Source organism: Fistularia commersonii, chromosome 16, assembly GCF_037954325.1.
Source record: "Fistularia commersonii isolate RoL2024-O1a breed Wild chromosome 16, RoL_Fcom_v1.0, whole genome shotgun sequence".
NCBI lineage: Eukaryota > Metazoa > Chordata > Actinopteri > Syngnathiformes > Fistulariidae > Fistularia > Fistularia commersonii.
In genome coordinates this window covers 18,054,124-18,078,656 of record NC_141299.1, presented here as the reverse complement: position 1 = coordinate 18,078,656, position 24,533 = coordinate 18,054,124, and the positions used below count along the sequence as shown (strand labels likewise).

Below are 24,533 nucleotides of genomic sequence, written 5' to 3'. Positions count from 1 at the left end.
GTGTGTGCGGGTGTGTGTGGGTGTGTGAGATTGACAACCGCTGTCATTGTCTTATAATGGTCGGAGTATTTCCCAGCCAATCAGATGCTCCCCACCGGCAGGGTCGGAGGAAATTTATCGCTTAAATACATCGAACAGAAGGAGGCCTTTTTAAAATATTAAATACCGGAAGGAGTTTTAATGTGGAGGGTTTAACTTTCTTATCTGAATTCTTCAAGAGCGCTCCTTTACCTGGATGTCTGAAAAGTGGCCGTATCGCCAGTGAGATTAGAGTTTTGATTTGGGATCAAGGTTAAAAAACAAGGCGCAAACATGTTTTTTAGTTGAGGGACATGTGGAAAAAGAAGAAACACACTTCGGCCGTTCAACGCTGAAAGGCAGCTACTGCGGCCCAGATAGCCGCTGACAAAATTATACGTATAATGAATATACAAATAACTGTAAAGTATATTGTGGTGATCACATTATGAGGGGACGTCACACCTTTTAAAATCCTATTTATTGTGTTTGTCCAGGAGGAACGCCGGCGCCAGCCTGGAGCGACTGCTGCGGGGATACCGGCACCAATATTTATTACATTTATATACATATACATACATATGTCATTTACTCCACTACATAGATTTAATGTGCTACTTATATGTCATATACGCCATGTCTTATAGAATTTATATGATACATTTACATATGATTTTCATATAGCACATGTCTTTCTATTCTATATATCATACATACACATAAATATGTCATACTACATTTCATACGTTATCATATATATGTCATATTACATATGGGTGTACATTTTACTCGTACACGTATAAGTGCTACATGTCTTATATTACATGTATCATACGCATCCAAATGTCATGCGCTCCTCGACTTTGTTTACGTATCGCGTTTATAAGAAAAATCTGTATTATATATTCTTTTTCTTACACGTCGTTATCTGCTTTTCTGAAAAAAGTCGATGTTTAGTTTACCCCCCCCTCGGGGTTTTAAAAATAATGTGTATAATATCATTGTGCTTGAATATATTTAAGCGTATGTTTGCAGCGTGAGCCTAAAGAAAGCCCGACGCCCCCCGTTTAATGAGTTTTGCGCGGCGCCCGGAGTCACCCCGAGGTTACGGCCGCGCCGCCGCCTCCGACACCTTTGATGAACTCTAAAGGTTGACGTGGATCTGGGAGAGCCCGAAACACAAAATACGATAATTGTATCATGTGATTTAATGGCGGCGATTACAACAATAGCGGCGGTGACCCCGAGGCTCGGGCGGGGGGGTGTGAGAAGGACGAGCCCTCTCCGCTGACCTCCGGCCGGGAAAGGGCGAGCCGAGGCAGGAGTCGGGGCGTCAGGGACACGCCACCTTGTCTGGCGCTCTGAAGCCTCCATTCAGCGGCTAAGACAACAGCCAGGCATCACTCTGACCCCGTGGGTGTGACACACAACCTTTGCCTTAACCTCCTGACCGCCGCTTACAGCCGCAGCTGACGGGTCCGGGGAAGGTCGGGGCGCGGGGTCGGCCTCGGGGTCGGCCTCGGGGTCGCCCGCGGGGGCGGGGCGCTGATTGAGCGCTGACTTAGGAGGGACGCTGACAGAGGAAGGCGTGAAGATGGAAATGAAAAACAGGAAAAAAAAAAAAAAAGCCCCCTCCCCTTCGCCCCCCGTCCGACCGGCGTTCCAACGGCGCCTCGGATCTGGACGGTCCGCCGGCGTTCCGTCAACATTCATCGACAATACCTTTTACCTCAACGCTAACATCACGGTGTGATGCTGATTCGACATCTAAAGGCTGGTGGGAAACTACAACCGGATTCTTTAGACAATTCGTCCCACCGTGCCGTGTTTTCCCCAGCCTCTTTCCCCAGAGCCTCTTTAGCTCTTGTGGTCCGTCCAGATCTTCTGGCTTCGGTGACCATCATCTAAAGACTTGCGTGAAACGACCACACCTTCAGCTGGTGTGTCAGCTGAGGCTGAGATACAAGGACTGAGGATCTTACGTCTAAATGCTTAGAACGGATTTGGAAAAGACTCGTAGAAAATAACTCGATTCTTTCAGGTTTTTCCCCACAGTGATGTTTTCAGCGGGGATCTGCAGAGTCGACGTGATCCGAGCCATCCCTCCTTCTTCGTGGACGCTCCACACCGATCGGGACGTCCTTCGCCGTCCCCGTTCATCCATGCCGGCGACAAATACCGTCCCCGCCGCCAATACCGCCATGGCGATTTCATTTGTCTACCGGGTTTCCTGTTTCGTCGCTTGTCGATTGTGTCGCTGCTCTGAGACTGTAAGATTTCCACCTCACACTGAACGACCACGAGGGCGGGAGCACGCTGCATCTCCGCCGCGAAATCGAGCGCGCAAGCCCGGCGCAAGGCGTCAAAAGGTGGATTTTAGGCAACGCGTCTGTACTTGTATGATCTTTTCTATGACTTCTCCTTTCATTGATATCCAACGCTGGCGGTTAACGGGAGTAAACTCAGCACACCCGGGTTGCGTCCCTCCGGGCGTCGAGCCGTCGCTTCACTTCAAACCGACGTCTCTACCTCGACATTTTGCTCCCGATAAAGCCGACAATCGGGTCGGGTCGCATGTACCATGCTTGATTTTTCATTTCCAAACACGTCGGGACTCGCCGAGTCAGGGAGCAAACTCCACCGGGAGGAAAGTCTTTATTTGCGGCTCTATAGGGCTGAGAAAGCCATAAACATGCAGAGAAGAGAAGTGGGCCGGTCATACATCATGTGCGCTCATCAGCCAGCGTCCCATCCCCCCTCCGAGCGGCTTTGTCACGCGGCTCGATAGAGTCGGCCGTGCTCCGAAGGTCAACCCGGAGATCCCGAAGGGCTCTTTGAATCGGTCGTGACTCGGTGGCAGCTGCGTCCCCCCGAAACACGTCTGGTGACGTTAAACAACTCAAGCTCGGCTCCTCGGACCGACTCGTAAACGTCCGAAAGACGCCATTTTCAAAACCCGGCCGGCTGACCGGATGGTCCTTTTACTTTTCGGCGGCCGACGGCGGAAGGAGAAGGTGGATCGGATAAGATGAAAGGTGAACCAAGAAGCTACGTGTGAAAACCGGACGGCCGCGTCGGATCGGATTCCCGACGCGATCTAAGAAAAGTCTCAAAAGTGTTCGGGCGCAGCTTATTTGCTATTTGTGGAATCACAGGACGGTCTCCTCCCGCTTCCAGTCCAGGGACTCTCCGGCCGACACGGCGCTCTGGCTCTCCATCACGGCCGCCACCCTCTGCTCCAGCCTCCACACCTGCTCGCGGTACTTCCTCCGGATGTGGCGGTACGAGTTCAAGGCCTTGCTGGATGGGAGGACGACATCGGACCTTTTCTTATCTGTCGGGTTCCCACCGGGTCGACGCCGGCGGACAAAGAATCTCACCTGTGAGCTTGCGTGAGCCGGGCGATCTGATCCTCGTTCTCCCTCCTGCCGGGGGCGCCGTCCGAGAGCGCTGTGTTCAGGGAGTCGTGGACCAACGCCAGCCTCTTCTTCAGCGCCTGCTCCCTGAGCAAACAGTGAGATCGGACAAAACCAATGGACCGATTTCCGAACGGTCGGGATCCGGAGCGTTAACTCCTTTTCATGAAGAGGCGGTCAGAACTCGAGGTCAGAGCGGAGGAGGATGTCCTCGCCAGCCGCGGTGAAAAGATACCGGATCGGCTTTATGTCAGAAGACTTGGCTGATCCACGGTAGTTCCTAGGCAACGGAGCGGGATGGGTGGCCGGTCGCAGAGGGGCGCATTTGCTGCGCCGTTGAATTGGTTCGGCGCGTGACATTTATAAACCTGCTCCAAGAGCATCCAAACGCTGGAATCCGTCTCACAGTCTCATCCCGACATGTTTTGCGCCTCGAACGCCTGGGTTTCTCCTCGATAATGCGGCTGAAGGCCGAGCGCAAAGCCCGACGCCGCCCGGCTGCAAGTCAGGATATCCACCTCTCCAGAGCAAGACTTCCTGAAAAGGGAGGCTTTCTGCTCATCTGGAGCCCTTTTTTGTCTTTTCGACGCGTTGAATCAAATACAATGTAAATGAAATGATATTGATAAGCCCAATAAATATTTAGAAATATAAATGAATCAATAAATCCACAAGAGACTAAAATGTAAATGAGCAAGTAATTTACGTAAAAATCCTGAAACTTCACATTGACCGAAAAGCTGTCGGCTGAAGCGTTAGCATATTTCGCCCGCTCTTCTTACAGCAGAAATTATGAAAAAATTGTAATGTGTGTATTATTCATACAATAGGCACTTGCACTGGTGTTCAGTGTTATAAATATATTCAGAAGAATATTTTCAAATTGTTTTTTACTTCTGCCATTCAGTCATTATTTATCCTGCGGCCAAGACTTTTAGGGGTGCAAGCATACATGTCTTCACCCCTTCATTCCACAACCATTCTTTCCTTGTTCCACACATCTGGACTCCTCAGGGTCTCCTATGAACCTCCTGCATGTTTTTGGACAGTGGGAGGAACCCGGAGAAACCCGGAGGAACCTGGAGGAACCCGGAGGAACCCCACGCAGACCCAGGGAGAACATGGAGACTCCTCACAGAAGGGCCCCCTGTGGGAATCCAGGGACCTTGTGGCTGTGAGGTGGAAGCGCTAAATTTCAAAAACAATTCCACAGATCGCCGTCTTTGTTCGGCACGTTTGTGTTCTGCAGACGTAGGATCCCTCTCGGTTGTATATTTACCGGCTGGTGTTTGGAGCAGCTTCTGGACTCGATCTGGATGCGTATTATCATTTACTCGATCCATCACTGGAGATGTTTAAAAGTCCACCGTGCGTTTAGGAGTAACTCATTTGTTGGTTGGTAATAACCGTGTAAGAAGTGCAGGCGTGACAGTTGTTACCAGACGAAATGCTTTTAAACTCTTTTCCGAAGGCGCCGACTCACCTTTGAAGGACCGACTGCAGCTCCTTCAAGATGGGTCGTCCTCGCGGGCCGGCGGCGTCCCCGTCGTGACAGAGTTTCGCGGCGCTCTCACCGAGGCCCTGAAACACGAGCGCAAGGTTGTCGAGGAAGCCGAAAACAGACCGTCTGACAACCTCAAGATGCGGCGGATCTTCTGGACGGTTTTCTACGAAGCGCTGAGAGGGAGCGGAGGTAAGGTTTCTGTCGGATCGGCGGGGAGGCGCGTGGCGAGGAGCGGATACGATATGTCATCGCCGCCCGTCCCTTCCGTGTCCTTTGGCAAAGACGGCGGCGCGGCGCAAATCTCAGCAGGAGACTTCATGGAACGGAAATATCCTTCCCGGCCCGGAGGGATTCTGCTTCGGTAGACGTGTGATTTCCCAGGTGGGACAGCCAGATTTGAAGTCGTCACAATAGACCGTCATCCGTCTCCCTCTGGCTCCTTTCACCTTGACTTTGTGTTATTTGAAAATGTTTGAAAGGGTTTGCTGTGGCAGCGGCGGTACCTGATCGCTCTCCGGGACGAAGGCTCCGGCTGCTTCTTGGGTTTTCTGCGCCATCAAACCCCACTCCAGACACCGCAGCTCCTTCTCCTTGAGGCGGATGAGAGCTCGCAGCTCTGACATCTCCTCCTGGATACAAGACATTCAACTTGTGAATGCAGCAGCTGAGTATAATTCGGTTAGATGTTGAACTTGGTCCATGGAAGCGACCCGAGCTCCGGAAGAGGTCGGACGATGGAACGATCCTGCATCCGAATGAACAAACGGAAGTCTTCTGTTTGCGGGTCCTGAAACCAGAAGCTCCGCAACTCGTGGAAATTTGTTTCCCTGTACAGTGAAATTCCTACTTTGCTGTCTGCGGTGCAGACAACAGGTAGAGGAACATCTAGAGAGGTGGAGGTATGCTCTGGAAAGGAGAGGAATGAAAGTTAGTGGCAGCAAGACAGAATATATGTGTGTGAATGAGAGGAACTCGGGTGGAACGGTGAGGCTACAGGGAGTGGAGATCAAGAAGCTGGAGGATTTCAGGTACTTGGGGTCAACAGTCCAGAGGGCAGGAGAGTGTGGAGAAGAGGTGAAGAGACGGGTCCAAGCAGGTTGGAATGGGTAGAGAAAAGTGTCAGGGGTACGAAGAGATAGAAGAACATCAGCCAGAATGAAAGGTGTACAAGACAGTGGTGAGACCAGAGATGATGTTTGGACTAGAAACTGTTCCAATGACCAAAAGACAGCAGGCAGAACTAGAGGTTGCAGAGATGAAGATGCTGAGGTTCTCTTTGGGAGTGACCAGGATGGGGAGGATCAGGAATGAGTCTATCAGAGGAACAGCACATGTTAGATGTTTTGGAGAGAAGGTCAGAGAAGCCAGACGGAGATGGTTGGGTCATGGACAGAGAAGAGATAGTGAATATATTGGTAGACGGATGCTGGAATTGGAGCTGCCGGGCAGGAGGTCTGGAGGAAGACCAAAGAGAAGATTTATGAACGTGGTGAGAGAAGATATGAAGGTGGTTGGTGTGAGAGAGGAGGATCCAGAGAATAGGGTTGGATGGAGAAAGTTGACTCGCTGAAGGGAAAAGCCAAAAGAAGAAGAAGAAGAATAAGAAGAAGAAGAAGAAGAAGAAGAAGAAGAAGAAGAAGAAGAAGAAGAAGCCGTCTGCGGTGCATTGGGAGGTGTGCTGGTAGAAGAGTGACATGTATGCTGGTCGGATTCGGACGATAGGCTAGATCCGAAAGCGAGTCTCACCCTGACGGAGACGAGTTCGTAGAAGAGCGAAGCCTTCTCCCTCTTGCCGTCGGAGGATTTCGCGCTATCTTTGGCGCCGTCCGGGTCGGCCCTGCCCTCCGCCGGCCCTGCGCTCGGCTTCGGCAGGCAGATGGCCGCTCGGTCTCTCCGTAGATGTTCGATTTGCTGACGGAGGATGACCTCTCGCTCCGAGAACTCCGGACTCCTGCGGGTTTCGCGGACAATGAGTCGCACTTCTTACGGGTTTTTATGGCGGATAGGTGGCACGTTCTGACGACATCACCTCTGCTCCGTCTCCTCGGTGACCCCCGCCGTGGAGAAGGAGGTGGTCAGCTCTTCGGTTTCCATTTCCCCCAGCTGAGCTGACGGCTTCCCGTCGTCCGCCTCCTCTGAGAAGACAAACCGGCGGTGAGCGTAAACGACCGGCGCTCCCACCGTCGGGGTTCGGCGTCCGGCGGAGACGAGACGGGGTCACCTGCCGGAGGAACGCTCGGCTGCCTCTCGGCGTCGTGAAGCCACAGCAGCTCGACGAAGGCCTCCTCGCACTCCTCGCTGCAAACCGGAGGGGCGGTTAGAAGAATCCGGGTCGATGTCCTCGGGAATAAAAACGGACGGCGGGCGTCGGCTCGCTCACCAGTATTTGAGCGCCAGCTGCAAGGCGGCGCAGTCGGCCTCCAGCCTTTTCACCTTGGCGCCGAACCGCTCCGACTCGGCTCGCCGGCGCTCCAGAGCCGCCGCCAGACGCTCGTTCTTGGCCTTCAGACGCTCGATGTACCTGGAACGTCACAGGCGGGTGAGGAGCGTCGTTTCACTGAGCTCATCCGGGGATTCTCAAGATAACATTAAAAAAAGTCATTCATCCCCAAGAAATCCCAAAATGACGGCAGCCACTTCCAGATAACAACAATCTAATTAGTGTCCAATGAGTGGTTTGCACAGAAACAGTACTGATAGAATACCAGGAGAAATACAAAGTCAAGTCACCGTGAGCGAGACATTGCTAGAGTATTGAAAGATACTCAGAGGTTATGCAACATTTGAATCTCACATTACATTATCTACACAAATTATTCATATTTTTATGAATCTGATTTTGTTCTTATCCTTTTTGTTGTCGTTTTGGTCGTCTAGTTTCACCCTCGCTGTCTCTTTTTTCAGTTCTGTTGTCTATTCTTATCCTTGTTGTTCTTTACTCTTCTGTCTATTTATTTGTGGATGTCTTTTAATTGCCTCTTTCTTTCATATTTATACTCATATTTATTGATAATGTCATTGTTGCGCTGCTGTGACAAAAGAATTTCCCCAATGGAGATCAATAAAGTATATCTTATCTTATATATTCATATTGCATAATCCTGGCACTTTCCTCATTTTTGCTTGATAACCAATAACACAAGCCTTATTTATTTTTTTAGAGGATTTAGCAGGAGCTTTATTTATTTGTAGAACAACACACACACACACACACACACACACACATATGTTTGTTTATATATATCTATATTATTATGTGTGTGTGTGTGTGTGTGTGCATAGATATATATATACATACACGTATATATGTGTATGTATGTGTGTATATATGCATATATGTATGTATATATATATGTGTGTATGAGAACACAAGCTGATCTTCAAATCTACGAGGTCACTCTGCAGACTAACCTGTGCAGCCGCTCGGTTTCCGTTTCCATGGCAACAGGGCACGGACCGGGATTGCCGGAGCTCAGCGGCGAGGCGTCTCCTCCCAGCGGCGAAGGCGCGGCGGCCCTGGACGCTCGCCGAAGAAACAGCGGCGAACCCGGGAAGGACGGGGAGCCCCGGTCGGGTCCGAGGGCCCCCGGAGAACCTGAAGGCCTGCAGGACGGCGAGCAGCTTCCCGACCGCGGAGCTCTTTGGTGGCTCGGTAACTGCGCAAGAAGTTACTTAAGTAAGTAGTTCAAATAAGAACGACGAAAGTCGGCCACAGAAGTTGTTCTTGCAGAATCCAGAAGATGAGCAGCCTTGTGATGGTTCTCCTACCTTGTTCTTCTCTTCTTCCACCGCGCCGAAGCTGCTCGGCACCAACTCCACCTCCACTTGTTGCATCTTTGAGGGGCTTCTTTGCACGGGGTCGAGCTCCTCTCGGCATTCTTCCTTCGGCTGTCCCGACGTGCACGAAATCCCAAATTCCTTTTCCATCTCCTGTAAGATCTGCAAACGGATCTGCAAAGTGAACGACTACAAGACAAAAAAAATCCCTAAATGCTCCATTCTGGGAGCGTGGAGTGTCCTACCTGGGTGGCCTTCGTCCAGCTGTCCTCCGCCGCTCTCAGGTGTTTTTTGGGTTTCTCCTGCTCGGAGGATGTGATGGGGGCGGCCCACAGCCTCCTGCTGCTGATGGAGTCCTCCACGGCGCTTAAAGCGTCCTGGAGTTTGGTCCACACGACGCCGCTGCCCCCTACGGGCGTGAACTTGCATGTGAACCGGCGGGCCGAGCTCCCCTGAACCCCCCCGCCTCTGTTTGTGCGGCAAATCTGCCGGTTGCCGATTGAAACCACGTGTGGCGACCCGATCTAAGAATTCGCACTTTCGTACTTGTTTCCTTTCGACGGCTCCGGGGCTTTTGGCTGCGTGTGAATCTTAGCATTTCAGAAATGTCTGAGGTTTTAGATAGCGGGAGCGTTTCATTAGTTGTTCCACACAGAGGGACGGAAACGTCTGACGCTTGGATGGATACTTTCAAAACACGACGACGTTGTTATTTCTCTATTATTTAACCATTGCATGCTGTTGTGAGTAAGTCCTCGCTCTCAGCTTTGCAAACTTCTTTGACTATTTTAACCTTTTAGAAAGGTGCGTGGTTGAAAATAGACGAAATGACGGCGGTTTGTGGCGCACCTTGGATAGTTAGCGGAGATTTAGACGTGACGTCGCAGGTCATCTTCTTCTCCGGGTGACTTCTGAGCAGCCTGTGAGACAGCAGGTCGGGAAACAGGGGACTGGGCGGTCCTGACGATCTCTGGTCGCCCGATTGACTTCCGAGAAGCGGGAGAAGGCGGCGAAGACACACATTTATAAGTAGAAGTTTGGATGTTTTCGCATCAGGAGTAACTCCTGCACCTCCTCATCTATGTTACCTCGGCGCCTTCAGCGACCCCATTTTTTTGTTGACCTCGGCGATGATGCTGAGAAGCGTGCCGACCTCGGCCTCGCACTGGGCCAGCTCGGCGGGCGACGCCTCGCACTCGGGGTCAAAGGTCAAATGGCGGACCGGAGCCGCCGCCTTCCGGTCGTACTCGGATCCGGCATCCAGGCTGTCACATCTGAAATCCTGACGGTCCGTCGGTTTTCAAGAAGAAGATTAACAACCTTTTCAGCTCGAGATATTGACAAACATCTTCTTCTTTTAATCTTAACACACAGTCAACTGTGAATGTAGTACATTTATCCATATAACAGTGTGATACAAGACTACCACACCATAGTAAATAAATGAATAAATAAACTTAAGGGATTAATATTTATGCTTGGCCCTTTTACCTGGTGGAAGTATTTTTTATGTACAGTTTTTGCTTTAGTCTGCTATGCATTGGGTTAAATCGGGCTGTATTTTCAGTTTTTATGAGTCAGGGAATTCTAATATTAGGCACACATTCCAGTGCAGCAACTTGAGTCACCCTGCTCCGGTAAACTGCTTCGCGCAATTAATTTAATTCCCCTGATATTTTATCTACAGATGAAATCTATTACGATCCGCAGGCAGACATGTTGAATTGTTTGGTGGCTATTGTTTTGAGCAAAGGAAAAGGAGGAAACTAAAACATCCTGCGATCCGACTTCCTGCTTTGGAAAATATTTGCGGATCAAACCCGCCTCTTGTTGTACACAAGGAATGTCAACTAGATACCTTAGAAATGAACCGGGAACAAAATGTCTCCGTGTTATTTGAGGGATCTCAACAGTTACAGCAAAAAAAATGTAACATGAATTGCAGTGGCTCTGCCGTATATTGTCAATCTCATACATTTTAGCAAATATTATGCAGATTAGGTACGACTGTTTTCAGATCCTTTTGATCCGAACGGCACCCTTTCCTGTTCGGCATCACAGAGAGACGCTTTATCATCCAGTCAACATCATGACAGCAAAGGGTGACATCAACATCCACAACCAACCCAGTGTGTGTGTGTGTGTGTGTGTGTGTGTGTGTGTGTGTGTGTGTGTGTGAGAGCAAAATCACCAAGTGATGGATTTGAACAACATTGCAAGTTTATATTTTTTTTCCCCCTCATCTTGTTTGTATTCAAGATAATGACACACATTTTCAAAACAGGCACTGGATCACCACTCACCTCCATAACTGTGGTGTGGCTGCAGCTGTACCGTGTCGCTCCTCACTTTCTACAAAGCATTCAGCTTGATGGGATGATTTCTTTAAACCTGTTTTTTTTTTCTGTCAGCAAAGCGATATTTTCCTTTGGTTCACCCGCTTCTCTTGCAGCTTCTGGCCCTCTGCATTTTTTTCGCCACACTATGTTTAGTGTGATGAATGAAGTAAATGGAAAACACTCAGAAAGTCACCCCCACCCATTCCTCGTCACTTTCCTGTTTTGTCCAGCCATGCCTACAACACATTCTGTATGGATGGGTTGCTGTATGCGGTATGGATGTACGAGTTATGAGGAAATTTGTATTGATTATCACTGTTTATGATTGAAATGTGTTTGTCTGTACATTTTTGTATTTTGCCATTTAATTTTTTTTCACGCTTTCCATGTTATAACTTTGCAAGCTACAAAATACTCATCCTGATTTTTTTTCTATTTACACTTGTTTTTCCTGCAGATATTCCTTTTTTTAATGATGTTCACAAATATATCACCTTATTTATAGCTTTATTTAACCGCTTTGACCCATCTTAGAAAGACACAAGATTAATTTATTGGGCAAAAAAGGAACATAAGACTTCACATTTATGTGACAGTTTGAGCGAATTTGAAAAGGTTTTGATTTTAATCACAGGCTGAAAAGGGAAAAGGGACGAAAACAGTACGTTTCAGTCTTTTATAGCAAAAACTACATTACCCATGAAGCTAGGCGAATTCACATTTCGTCATTTCCGGTACGGAAGTTCAAAACTACGTTAGCCTGCATCTGAGTTATTCGTGAATTTGAATTACTTTCACGGTATCCTAGATCTAAAAACATTACCGCTCGAAACCACGTAAGTCTGTTCATTCATTTTAATGTTAATGTTGAAACCGTAAGCAAGTTAACGTTGCTTTAGTGCTTTAGTTCAGGCAGGCTAATGCTAATAGCTCAGCTTGTGACTGCGCTGTCACCTAGCATCTCCCTGATAAACCACTGCACTGATTGCTGGTGCTGTCGGATACTTTCAGTAGATCTGCAACAAATGACTAAATATAAATAAATGATGTACAAGCTGTCGTTATCCGTCACTCAGACAATTAACGAACATTTTGGAAAAATGTCGACAAAGTGTTCCTACTCTGCAACTATTTGAAATATGTTGTCTCAAATATCGTGTGCTCTAGGATAATTTATTTGTAATTTGTCTTTACTTGGGCAGTGTTTATTTCTTTTTGTCGCTGCAGTCATTTCTTATGCAGGTGCAAAATGTCAACATTCCGGTTTCCGCAATAGGCCATTTCAGAGGTCACTCCCAGTGCCTATTTTTTGTTATTTGTCACAATACATAAAGTTAGGATTAGGCAAACACTGTTGTTATTTCTGCTTGTGAGATCTCTAAATGTGTTCCTTCCATATGCCGTTTCTTTCTGTCGGCATGTAGCTGGCAATGAAAAACATTTCTTTCAATGTAAGAACAGGATTGCGCTTTGTATTTCATCTGTCACCAATCTAAATATGTCGCTTTTACTTTCTCAGCACACTTTATACTCATGGAGACTCCTGAGCCGGGGCCTGCAGACGGAGAGGAGCGGCTGGTGGAGCTGCGACCGCGAACACGCTCCAATCCTGAAGGTGCCGAGGACCGTCGCAGCAGCACAGGGAGTTTGGGGGGCAACAGTAACCCCAACATATCCCAGCCAGCTGTGGGAAGTCGCGTGGAGGGGGAGGGGGAGGCCTCCACCAGCGATAGTCCTCCAAGTTCCACCACCACAACCATCTCCACAGCTTCAGCCCAGACTGTTGTACCTGCAGCGGCGGCGGCGGCGGCGGCGGCTGCTGCAGCTGCTGCTGCTGCTGCTGCTGCAGCCAGTGCCACGATGCCACTTCCGGCTTCTGGTGCGGCAGCCAAAGAGAGGTCAAAGCTCCCCCAGCAGCAGCCCGCCCTGGCACCTCCTGCCCCCCCTCCTACAGAGTACCAGCTACGAGTTCCTCGCGTCAACTGTCCAGAGAAAGTGGTAAGAAGATCTTGTAAAATGATCCAGATGGTATTTGTTTATTGAGTATTCAAAACACATTTTCTTTGTTCATAGATTATCTGCTTAGACCTTTCGGAAGAGATGTCTTTACCAAAGTTGGAGTCTTTTAATGGGTACGTTACTACTGAGGAAACCATCTTTTCCCTTGCGACTGTTCTCTCGTTGCTAAACTTTTCCTTTGTGTTCAGGTCTAAAACGAACGCGCTGAACATTTCTCAGAAGATGATCGAGATGTTTGTCAGAACTAAACACAAGATAGACAAACGGCACGAGTTTGCCCTGGTGGTGGTGAATGATGACGCTCTGTGGGTGAGCCTTTTAATTACATTCCATGAGCTTTTTAACCAGAGGGCCTTTTTTTTTCTTCTTCTAATGCGTATTTGGTTTTGTTTCAGCTCTCGGGTTTCACGTCTGACCCCCGGGAGCTGTGCAGCTGCCTGTATGACCTGGAGACCAACGTGTGCGAGTCTTTCAGTATCCTCCCGCTCACTGTTTATTAGACCTCGACGTACTTTAATACATGGGACTTTGGTTGGTAAGCTTAAACCTTAACTCTCCTCTGTAGACCTGGAAGATCTTCTCAATGTGATGTAAGTATCGTCCGACAGCAAACCATTGCTCCCTAAACCCGATTGGAGGGAGTTCAGCTCTGCACGATTCTGTTGACTCGACAGACGTCAGAAGATTGATTTGCCACTGATGGAAAATGTTCAGACCATCCCGCCCCCGTACGTGGTTCGGACGGTGCTCATCTACAGCCGCCATGCGGGTCAGCTCCAGTTCACCCCCTCCGAGGCCGTCGGCGTAAGTCTGACCGCGCTGAGATCGACGCCCTCTCTGTCTCTGATTTCTTGCATTTGATGGTCTGAGACGTTTGCAAACCACATTTCCTTGCTTCTGTCACCATATAGAAGATGCTACAGTCCCCGTACTTCTTCTTTGACATGGTCTACCTCCACAATGGCTTGGAGGATCAGGATGAGACGAGCTGGCGGGTGAGTGGACAAAATGCCGATATGCAGAGGAACCTTGACTCACGGGTGCATCAACTTTCCAAGATAAGAGTCGTCGCTCTGTCTTTTTTTGGGGGGGTTTATGATTCAGGCTGAGATCTGAGCGAGCGGGACGAGTGTTTGACGCCGATGTGGCCGCCGCTGCCTGTGACGTGGTGTTTAAAAACAGTCAGACACATCGCTAGGTAGCCAAGAGAAAATCATGGAAAAACATGAGCGAGGCGAGCGTGTCGTGGACTCATCCGTGAAGAGACGGAGAAGTTGTTGTCGGTGAGATATGGTGAGCCGGAGCGTCGTCTTCGAGAAGCCGGGAGATATTTACGTTGCAGCAGGCGGCGTTCACTCCGTAGCTAAATGAATTAAAATGTTTCCATTTCAAATTTCAAGATTTAAATTTGCACTCTTGCCTTCAATTTGCACATCATGCTTCTCTTGTTTACGTTTCTGTGCCCTGTTTGCATCTGGCTGTAACAGCATGTTCATTAATTATTCAGTGCTTTGGAGAGCAAAATAAGAATGTCATTATACAGGGAAACACGTTTGCAGACTGTGCACATCACAGTAAACACTTTGAATCCTGAGTCTTGAAGTGTAGCATAGTGAGCAAGTTAAATTTAGCACTACATTGTGACATTAAGCGAGCAAGTGAAGTGGTAGAGCAACAAATTTATACAAAAAAGCCCAACCGCTGCTGTCAACGCCGGCATCTTTGTTCCATCTACAAGGCAAATACACGTAATAAAGACAGATTTCTTTGCATTTCCATTTATTATGTATTAATTTTTATACAGTATTTTTTAATTTATTCAAGTACTCATTTAAAACTGCGTAACAAAACCGGGGAGCGCAGGAGCGGATTGATATCATTTCAGTGGGCACATTTCATTTGATAAACAAGCGAATTGAGTTGCAAATCCATCATGGAACCAATTAAACTCGCAAGTCAAGGTGTTTCTGTACTTGGTGTGTTTCCCACGTATGGCGCATTCTCACCGGACGATCAGCGGCTTTTGGCGTCGGCCATATCTTGTATCTTGCCACTTTGGGAAAACAAGTGACAGCCTAATAGAACAGTTTGTGGACAGCGTGCTGGCCAGCGAAGGGCTCAGCTATAAGGAAGTGAAGCCACTTGTTCCCTTCTAAATCACCGTATTTTGGGTCCCATAAGGCGCACTGCGTTTTAAGGCGCATCATAAAACATACAGTAAATAAAGTCAAACAAAACAGTCAGTTTAGTCCAACTTTATTCACCTCATTTTGTTCCCTGGGAAACTGTTTGGTCTTCTTGACTCGGCGCAGTTCATCCGCTTGCCTCCTCCACTTCCGCCCCATTCATGTAGAATTCTTTGGCGGCTGTTCTGTTCCCATCATCTACTGCGTCACTGATAGCCTTGAGTTTCAATGCTGCTTAACAGATGACATTTTTGGGCGTCCTCACCCACACAAATGTACAGTAATATTGTGTTGCAGCACAGTGCGCACCAGAGGTCAGCGTACCACCTGCTGTTCTCTGATTGGTTTGTGGTTGTCAGCGATGGCGGACACCTGATGTCAGTGTGAGATTCCAGCCCCACATTATTCGTTATCTGAGCGCAGTGGACCACGTGAAATCGGTCGGAGGCCAGTAAGCGCGACGAGAATTCATATATAAGGCGCACCACGTTACAAGGCGCGGGGACGATTTTTGAGAAAATGTAAGGATTTGAAGTGCGAAAAATACGGTACCAACAAAGCATGAAAAGGAAAGTCGCAATTTGTTCAAAATGATATCGATAAAGTGTAATGGAAAACACTAAATATAGTCATGTACAAGTGTGTGTGTTAACATGCAGATCTGATGTGAGTCAGCGTATCTGAAATGAATAGAAGGGACTTAAAGGTTTCCAGCCCGGCTGCTCCACCGACGCCCGTTTATCGCCTCTCTCTCCAGGAAAACTACACGTCTTTCTGCAATCTGGACTCCAAAGGCATGTGCTACCGCTTCGAGGTTTCCCTGAGCGGCCTGGCCATCGAGCTGCACAACTGCATGGCCAAACTCCTGGCCCACCCTCTGCAGAGACCTTTCCAGAGCCACGCGTCTTACAGCCTCCTGGAGGGGGAAGAACCCCAGGACATCGAGGCCACCGTCTAGAACTGGACTCACTTCTTTGGGAAGTGCAACTTTTGTTTTTTGGTTTTTTTTTTGAACAGACTTGTAAGTACTGAATGCCTTTGGAAGTTGTTTTTTTTTTTCTTTTTTTGTAGCAGAGGAACTTTGTATTCCTGCGCAGCGGCTGGCATCCACACAGTGGTTGTGTTTCTGTGTGAGTGGAGCTTTTGGAAGCAACGGTAACTGAATGATCTTATTATCCTAATTATCACATGAAATAGAGAAACGGCAGGGCATCTTGACCCCGCTTCCCCCCCCCAAACCTTTATTTTCCTCTCAGACGTCAGCTCACTCTTACCTGCCTGTTAATCTTACCGACGTACAAACCTGCGACATTCTTCCGACTGTGCCATTTTTCTCATTTTTTAATTTTTTTGGAAGCTTTAAAATGACATACCGGAATAGGCTGCACTGGATCACAGAGTCACACTTACTGTAACGCCGCCTTTGCTTTCCGCTCGGCGATTTCCACCTTTGTTGCCTGTTTTGAATCATTGTTATTAAAAACAAAGGAAACACACACACAAACACGTAGCTTTTACTGATTTGTCAGAAGCTTTTGTTCCACAGACATGGAATGAATGTACCTTAACACATCTTTTTCCTCCATAATTTTCCATCACATGACTCATGACGATCACCGTGGAGATGTCGGGGTTTGTTCTCGCCTTCTGAATTATTGTCAGGAGGTGGCAGCAAATCGTCTTCTAAAGGTGGACTTGGTTCTGGGATATTCGGAATTAGAAAGTTGCGTCTTGCCGCCGAGGATGTTTAAGAAACCCCCGTCTCCGTGTACATTTGAAATTCAATTTTTCCTCCTCATATCCCGGGTTCCCCTCACCTCCTGGTCATGGTGACAGTGATGAAAGAGGTATTGGGATAATCGCTGCGAATCTTATCTCTCATCCAGCACCGGCGTGAATATTGCCGCAGCGCAAAACATACTTTCCTGTGTCTTGTCTTGTCACTCGAAGGAATGTCAACCGCGACTCTTCCTGTTTTTGCGCAGACGTCCCCGTGTCTCTGCTGTCATTTTGTGTCACTTAACGGGCCTTGATAATTTAGGCTTCTTTCTGGCCGGTGCGTCCAGGTTATTAGGGAGACAATGGGGAGCAGGAAAACCCCGGGCCCTGCAGACCTTTCCCCTTTCACACCCTTCCCCAGCAGAGTCGGCCTCTCCTCACGTCATCGGCGCTCGGAGCAGCACCAGGGAGGATCCAGTGTGTCTTTGCCGCAGGCAGAATTTGTTATTCCCTCATCCCCGAAGAATGACAGGTCCCTATTGTTTTCATTTTTTCACTCCTCCACTGCCATGACTCCTTTCCGTGCTTGCTTGGGACAGGAAATGGTGGAATTTTTTTTTTTTTTTTTCGTTTGTTATTTTTTGCCTTTTCTCCTGGTGAAGTCACGTTTGTCCTCCCGTTGGCCGTGAAAGGCCACCGTCAATTCTATGAGAGGAGCTATATTGATTTTGCGCGACCGCGCACGTCTGCCGAGAGTCATCGAGTATCTCGTTTAAATGCCGTACGAAGGTATTTGTACCTTTTCCTGAATCCAGAAGATCCACATTCACCTTTTACCCCCCTGAACTGCAAGTATCTTGCAGATGAGCATTCACTGCTGATGGTGATCATAACCCCTCAAAACTAGATTATTCTGAATCAAATAGTGTTTTAGCTTCTCATAAAAGCCCTCCTAGGAGGACCGTCCACATTAAATGAGGGATGTTTTGACAGGAGGTCTGATCACGGGGTAATTATCTGGGAACAGGCGAAACGGGTCCGAGGTGAATCTCGGTAAAAAATCCCGCTGAGCCCGAGGCGCATCATCAAAAAGGTGTCAGGATCTCTGTTTTGAATATTAGCCGGTAATTCTTCCTATAAAGTATGGAAAGAGGTTCTGTCTTGTCGTGGCCTCCACGGATCAGAAGACACGCTGCCTTACACTCGTATCGCTGCATTATTCACATGGTTCATAATGAGGTCCAATTATAGCGTGAGGACGAAGCGGTAAGATACGTCTTTAATTCTGACTTATTAAATCCTCACCTGAACGTCCTGTATTTTTCCGCACGGCCCCGTAGGAAAATGTGATAATTGGAAAGGTGGGAGTGCGGAGGGAGTGTGGAAGTGTGACAGAGGTCGAGGAGGAAGGCGAGGAGCCAGGAGGGAGGTGATGTGAGGGCTGTGCCAGGATGGAGTGGAAGTGTGCCTCCGGCAGCGTTTATAAACATGGCCCCTTTGCACCCCGAAGGGTCATTGTTTACATCCATCCATACATGACGCCTCGCTGCCAGACGGAGAAATAATCGCGGCGGGTTCCTCCGACTTCTGCTCGACACGTCCCGCTGGAAGCCGCCGACACCTGCTCCGCGCGGACCGACGCGTCAAAGGGGAAAGGAAAGCCCTAGAGGATTGTTTTTTTTTTCTTTTTTATTAATTTGCCAAACCGGTCGCCACCATTTCACCCCCGACGGCCATGTACAGCTCCAGCTACTCCCGGGCCAAGTTTGGCTTGGAGGCGCAGGAGCCCCTGCATCGACCCAAAGGGAAGAGCTGCGGCTACTACATGAGGATAGTCTTCTTCTTCTCCTCGCTGATCCAGTCCCTCATCATCGTCAGCCTGGTGCTCTTCCTCATCTACGGACAGCCTGAGAAGACCGCCGCGGAGAAGAGGGTCAAGGTCAGTGGCTTGTGGTAACTTATGCTGAAGGCTGTTTATTGCTCTTAAATAATAACAATCATAATAAAGAAATCAATATTCAATGCCAAAGCTAACAGCAAAATTAGCAAAAATGCAGTTTCTTTATACCCTTATATATTATATTTCATTACCACTGAGCACTACACATGAAGTGAAAGAAATTCAGAATTCAATATAATGTTTGTGTTATGCACTTTATTCACATGAAATAAAATAATAGGTATTCTACATGGAGTAAAAGAAATTAGAAATACAATATAATGTTTGCATCATACACTTTATTCACATAAAATAAAATAATAGGTATTCTACATGGAGTGAAAGAAATTAAAAATACAATATAATGTTTGCATCATACACTTTATTCACATAAAATTAAACAATAGGTATTCTACATGGAGTATTATAACACTCAATGAGGATGGTGCTTAATCAGAAATCTTTTTATTTTTTATTCTAGCAGAATTATATATGGAAATAATCAAATAAAATCTTATACACATATATGTGTGTACATATATATATATATATATATATATATATATATATGCACACTCATATAAATTCATGTGTGTGTGAGTGTATATATATATACACACACACATGTATATACACACACATATATATGTATAAATACATATTTATGCATATGTATGTGTGTATATTTACATATACACGTGCGTATATATGCATATATATGCATGTATATACATATGTATACACACATGTGTATATATATATTTACGTAAATACACGCATATATATGTGTGCCTGTGTGTGTGTATGTATGTACCTACATGACGGGTTTCTGAAATATTCTGAAGCCTTAATGTCTTTAAAATGTTCTCAGATGATATTTCCCTTGGCTCTTGTCACACCGCGGCCCGTGGGTCGTCCTGTGCTGAAACAATATTGGCACACCACCGCATCCTTTTTATTTCACACGCTCCGAGGTACGCAAAGTGGTGGATCTGGTGATGCTGAGTGATGTGCTGTTGTGAAGGAACTGGAGCTGAACATCAACAGACTCAGTGAGAACAACATCCAGCTGAGGAAGGAGAAGGTGGAGCTGGGAGCCCAGCTGGGGGCTCGCAGCGCCGAGAAGGCAGCGCTGGAGAAAGAACTGGAGCAGCAGAGGGCCGACAACAACAGAACCCTGCTGGAATTCCGAAGTAAAATGGTAAGCGGGCGATTCCACGATGTTTCGCGTCCAGACGTGAAATTTCCACAAATGTAGCCCGGATGTGATTCAGAGCTTCGTCGCTGTCTCCTTACCAGGCTTCCTGCGAGGCACAGATCGCGGTGACTCGCAGCATGACCATGAGGTGTCCCACTCCTGCCAGACAAGCCCCCGTCATGGTCACCACCGGCAGTACGTACTTTTCCAGAGATGCTTACATTTTAAATATGCTCTGAAGCGGTGACGTGCTGTGAGGTTTGTAGCCGGTGAGGCGCTGACTTCATCAAGATCAGATTTACAGACATACAAACCCCATACAAACATACAAGCCACTTGGTGAGACAGGCAGTTTTCCTGCCTCACCAAGTGGCTCCTGGCAGACGGTTTATGATCATTCAGCACACGAAACTAGTAACACACACGCAGCTGTTGACAAAAAGACACTCTACGTTGAAAATGTAGTTTCTAAAACCGGTGAAGTGAAATGAAAAATATCTTTACGGTGTAAATCACTGATAAATAGAACCACTTCATTGGTTTTTTTCATTTTTTTCTCTCCAAGATTGGCAGGTGAGGCACGGCGTCTCCTGCCTCCCCTGACTGACTGCACCTCACTGCTATGACATATTCTCCTGGCCGGCTTTTTTGAAGATTGTTCACTTTCTGAAGTCCTCGCCTGAATCTTCTAGGTGAGGTCAAGACTTTGCAGACCCTCAACGCCCAGCAGAAAGCCATGATCCACCTCATCCAGCTCAACTTCACCCAGACGGTCCAGTATCTGATCCAGGAGAGGGACAACGCCCTCAGGGACCGAGACCTGCACCACCAGGACCTCATCATCATGCGGCGGGAGAACACCATGCTCAAGCAGCAGCTCACCACCTACACCAAGTACGCCGCTGCCCGTGTGTGCGTGTGTGTGTGTGTGTGTGTGTGTGTGTGTGTGTGTGTGTGTGTGTGTGTGTGTGTGTGTGTGAGAGAGAGAGAGTCCTGAACCAATCAGAGGTTTGCTCCATCTGTCCCTCTAGGAAATGCAAGGAGGATTTCGCTCACTCTCTGGACGGGATCCAGACGGTGACCAGGGACTTTCTGAACAGAATCAACAACCTGTTCCCCCACCAGCTGACCTTCCACCTCACCTGCGACAGTCAGAAGGACCAGATGGAGAAGATCCGGACCAGCTGCAGCAACCTGTCCAGGGACGTGGAGAACAAGTTTCAGCTGTATTTAGACAATGTGGGCAACAAGGTGAGGTTTCCAATCACGTGTGTGATTTGTGTGTATGTGTGTGTGTGTGTGTGTGTGTGTGTGTGTGTGTGTAATTGGATTCAGAGCCTGAGCATCCTCTAAGGCCCATACATAAGTTGCTAATGCAAATAGTGCTAAGGGTGGCCTATAATGAAAAAATAAATAAATTGGATTGAATTTAACAGAGGAAATAGAAAAGGGGATTTTTTTTTTAACTTTTTTTTTTTTATTCTAAGGTTACAGGTTCAACTCAGAGTGTTTAAGACCCTCGAGGGATTGTGTTTAAAAAAAAAACAAATGCTATATTTTACCGGGCAGATTTTTCCTTTGTTAAGAATTTGCTTTCCTGTCTAGCCGGCCGTTTTTTAAAGCCGGCTTAAAGTAAATGGAATATTCCAAAAGGCCCGTAGCTCAAGAGAGGAAGTCCATCCTCCGCCTCCTCCGTGATAAATCTGGCTGAAGAGACAGACGTCCTCCGAGGCAAACGGCGCAGCGTAGCAGAGGTGAAATGTGTGGCTCTGCTGATAAAGCACTTCATGACCGCAGAACAAAAGACGAGACCCGAGCAAAGATGTTTGTTTTTACAATTGATATTTTACTTGGAGAAGTGTCTCTGCAAAGGGTTAGAGGGGAGCGGGAGAGAATCTCACCGCTGACTTTATTTCTGTGTAAATAACAAGTGGATTTTCGGGGGCGAAGGCTTGACCGTTAAACAGAGCAGAAGGTGAATCCTCCAAGCTACCGTTAGCTCGAATTCTGACAAGAACATGCAAGATGCTCATTGGAGACCCTGAATTGTCCACAAGTGTGAACGAACGAGCGAGCGAGTGGTTGTACGCCTCCATATGTGGCCCCGTGACGCTCCGGGGAACCCCATCTCTGCCAGAGGGGAAAGAATGAATGTGTTCTGCAGCCCAGGAGTCGCCAGCAGACTCCGTGGAATCAGGCGTGCACCCCAACGTGAGGCAGGAGAAACACGTGCCTCATTTAGTGGCTCTTTGCAGTCGTTTAATCATCGCTCGGCACAGGAAACTGGTAACGCGCATGCAGTTGTTGACAAAAACACTCTGCATTGGAAATGCAGTTCATCTAGCAAAAGTGTTTTAATAGCGACGTACGGAGAAACAGCAATCCGGTTTTGGTGCGGAGACGTTGCACAATCTACGTTGAGGCTCGACGGTCCGCAGCCTCATCGCACGTCTCTTCTTAATACTTGCACAGTAAATGTGAAAATCCAGCCATTTTGATTAAAAAAAAACAATCTAAAACTGGTGAAGTTAAACGAAAAATACATTTATTGCTCAAGTCACGGATGAATAGTGAGGCACGGCTTCTCCTGCCTCCCCTGACTGCCCGACACTGAACGGAAGCAGAAATCCAAATAATAATTATTATTCCTGGCTGGATCTGCTAGTATTAAAGTGCAAATGTTGCCATCTAATGTGAAATATTCCCTCCCTGCGCCTCATTCTAGTGAAGTTACATGAAACCCTGGGGGAAATGAACCCCCCTCAACGTGTCCTATAATTTCCCTCATTATTTTTGCCAGCTCTGCTGTCAGATTCTGCAAGCGTCGGACACAATAACGCGCTCACGATCAGTTGTTTTGATCAATGGCTCGCCGCCGTCCTGCCGGCAGACGTTGGACACGGCTGTCGCTGTCACGCCGGCCGTACGCCGTGTTCTCCGGGGTGACGTTTAGGAAATCAAACACTAACAAACACTCACATTCTCTGCCAGAAATAGACAGGCGTTATTCAAAACAAGTAGAAACTTCCAGGAATAAATTTGGCGCAGAACGCCCGGTTCGTATGAGAGAAATGTTTTTTTTCGCTAAAAGGGGGAAATTTGTAATCGTCCCTTTTGTGACCCACGAAGACCTGCTTTGTTTATAAAAAAACGTTATAACCAGAAGAGCCATGAGGCAAACTGGAGCTCTGAACAAGGATGTCATCTTCGGTGTCATATGACTGTAACGCTCGGATTACTTCTGTTTCCAGGTGGCTGAAATCCAAGCCCTGTCCAGTAAACTGGAGGTGCAAAACTCCCAGTTGACCTCTGACCTCCGGCAGTGCAACCGCAACCGCAGCGAGTCTGCGGCGGAGGCTGCGGACTCGCTGCAGAACAAGCAGAAAGCTCACGACGAGAAGGTGAGTGACGCGCGTGTCGTCGCCACGGCGGCGGCCGGGAGAACGCGCTCACGTTTAGTTTTCCGGCTTGCGTTTAGATGGAGCAGCTGCTGATGGAGCAGAACCGTCTGAGAGAGCAGAAGAAACTGCTGGAGGACAGCGTGGGCCTCAGAGAGCAGGAGCTTCAGACCCTGCGAGCCGCCATCTCTTCTCAGCCCAACTGCAAGGTGCAGACATTTATTCACACGTGGGCCGAAGCGGTCGCGGGGAGGCGGCGCGTGATTGTGGCGAGGCGGAGGTTCGACGTGTCCGAGGGCGGCGGAAGGACGCGCGGGCCGAACAATAGAGGCCCACCGCCATGATTATGACGTTGAAACGCCGCAAACGGCGGTGGCTCTAGCGGCGTGCGGCCGTCACCCCCCCCCCCCCCCCCCCCCCCCCCCAAGCTGCAGGACGCTAAATCACCATCGTGTCTGCAGGTCGGCCTCCCGAACCAACCGGCGGCGCCGCAGGGCGTCCAGCAGCACGGCAGGCAGATGGGACACAACTGGCCTTCTGCAGGAGGACCCGCCATCAATAGACCCCCGACGGTGAGTTTTACTTTATATGTTCCTCGCTGAGCAGAAACGCCGGTGGCCAAAACCCGGTTAAGATGCGTTTGAAATGATTGATCAAGTCAACTGCACATGGATGACTGGAAATCAGTGAAATCAAGTGTCTTTAGAAAAGATCATTTTTAGCGGTGACATTCGACCTGCAGCGGAGCTTCTGTGTCTGCATCACTTTTTACTTTTTGGGGTGGAAACGTTTCCGACTCACTGTTTTATCTTCCAGGTGAGATGAAATGCGGAAGCGAAGATGGTGTACATAACTCGGACGCCGTGCGCGACCTGTATATACACACCCACTCCACACACTGTCCGCATTTATGAGTGTATGGTCATCGCCAGGTAGATGTAAAAATGACACCGGTGTAAATATATTGATTCATGTCTTTCCTCGCATTTACAGTGGCATTAAAATGAAAGCCGACCGAAA

General features: G+C 48.1%; 3 protein-coding genes across 5 annotated transcripts; 2 read left to right on the top strand and 1 right to left on the bottom strand.

Moving 5' to 3' along the window:
• Window positions 1–488: 488 nt before the first annotated feature.
• On the bottom strand, window positions 489–11,200 carry ushbp1 (Usher syndrome 1C binding protein 1). Of its 3 annotated transcripts, none has more exons than XM_086162351.1 (14): window positions 11,019–11,200; window positions 9,804–9,997; window positions 9,565–9,701; window positions 8,961–9,124; window positions 8,707–8,877; window positions 8,350–8,594; window positions 7,319–7,459; window positions 7,160–7,236; window positions 6,968–7,073; window positions 6,685–6,889; window positions 5,442–5,567; window positions 4,918–5,015; window positions 3,399–3,521; window positions 489–3,318 (listed from the first exon to the last, which is right to left on the bottom strand). In XM_086162351.1, exons 1-14 carry the CDS (start codon window positions 11,022–11,024, stop codon window positions 3,168–3,170), a joined length of 1,944 nt encoding a protein of 647 aa, XP_086018477.1. In that variant the 5' UTR covers window positions 11,025–11,200; the 3' UTR covers window positions 489–3,167. The 3 variants fall into 3 exon arrangements, 2 of the variants coding, with proteins under 2 accessions (XP_086018477.1, XP_086018478.1); XM_086162352.1 differs by having other exon boundaries at window positions 3,179–3,314; XR_015107305.1 differs by having other exon boundaries at window positions 3,288–3,318; window positions 3,399–5,015.
• Window positions 11,201–11,768: 568 nt separating this feature from the next.
• On the top strand, window positions 11,769–16,753 carry babam1 (BRISC and BRCA1 A complex member 1). Its single transcript, XM_086161958.1, has 9 exons — window positions 11,769–11,890; window positions 12,574–13,052; window positions 13,128–13,186; window positions 13,262–13,382; window positions 13,469–13,547; window positions 13,639–13,663; window positions 13,748–13,877; window positions 13,985–14,068; window positions 16,017–16,753. Exons 2-9 carry the CDS (start codon window positions 12,588–12,590, stop codon window positions 16,215–16,217), a joined length of 1,164 nt encoding a protein of 387 aa, XP_086018084.1. The 5' UTR covers window positions 11,769–11,890; window positions 12,574–12,587; the 3' UTR covers window positions 16,218–16,753.
• A 1,669-nt stretch (window positions 16,754–18,422) lies between these two features.
• plvapb (plasmalemma vesicle associated protein b) lies at window positions 18,423–24,533 on the top strand. Its single transcript, XM_086161935.1, has 9 exons — window positions 18,423–18,917; window positions 19,942–20,118; window positions 20,217–20,310; window positions 20,808–21,009; window positions 21,147–21,366; window positions 23,367–23,516; window positions 23,594–23,722; window positions 23,975–24,085; window positions 24,330–24,533. The coding sequence occupies exons 1-9, from the start codon at window positions 18,714–18,716 to the stop codon at window positions 24,336–24,338; spliced, it is 1,296 nt and encodes a 431-aa protein (XP_086018061.1). The 5' UTR covers window positions 18,423–18,713; the 3' UTR covers window positions 24,339–24,533.

Coding starts and splice junctions, on each gene's coding strand:
- ushbp1 (XM_086162351.1), bottom strand. Junction 9,702..9,803: donor GGGTCGCTGAAGGCGCCGAG/GTAACATAGATG, acceptor GCTTCTCGGAAG/TCAATCGGGCGACCAGAGAT. Junction 3,522..4,917: donor CTGCAGTCGGTCCTTCAAAG/GTGAGTCGGCGC, acceptor CTGTTTGCTCAG/GGAGCAGGCGCTGAAGAAGA.
- plvapb (XM_086161935.1), top strand. CDS start 18,714: ATGTACAGCTCCAGCTACTCCCGGGCCAAGTTTGGCTTGGAGGCGCAG. Junction 21,010..21,146: donor CAGCTCACCACCTACACCAA/GTACGCCGCTGC, acceptor CTGTCCCTCTAG/GAAATGCAAGGAGGATTTCG. Junction 23,723..23,974: donor CTTCTCAGCCCAACTGCAAG/GTGCAGACATTT, acceptor TCGTGTCTGCAG/GTCGGCCTCCCGAACCAACC.
- babam1 (XM_086161958.1), top strand. CDS start 12,588: ATGGAGACTCCTGAGCCGGGGCCTGCAGACGGAGAGGAGCGGCTGGTG. Junction 13,548..13,638: donor CAACGTGTGCGAGTCTTTCA/GTATCCTCCCGC, acceptor TCTCCTCTGTAG/ACCTGGAAGATCTTCTCAAT. Junction 13,664..13,747: donor GAAGATCTTCTCAATGTGAT/GTAAGTATCGTC, acceptor TTGACTCGACAG/ACGTCAGAAGATTGATTTGC.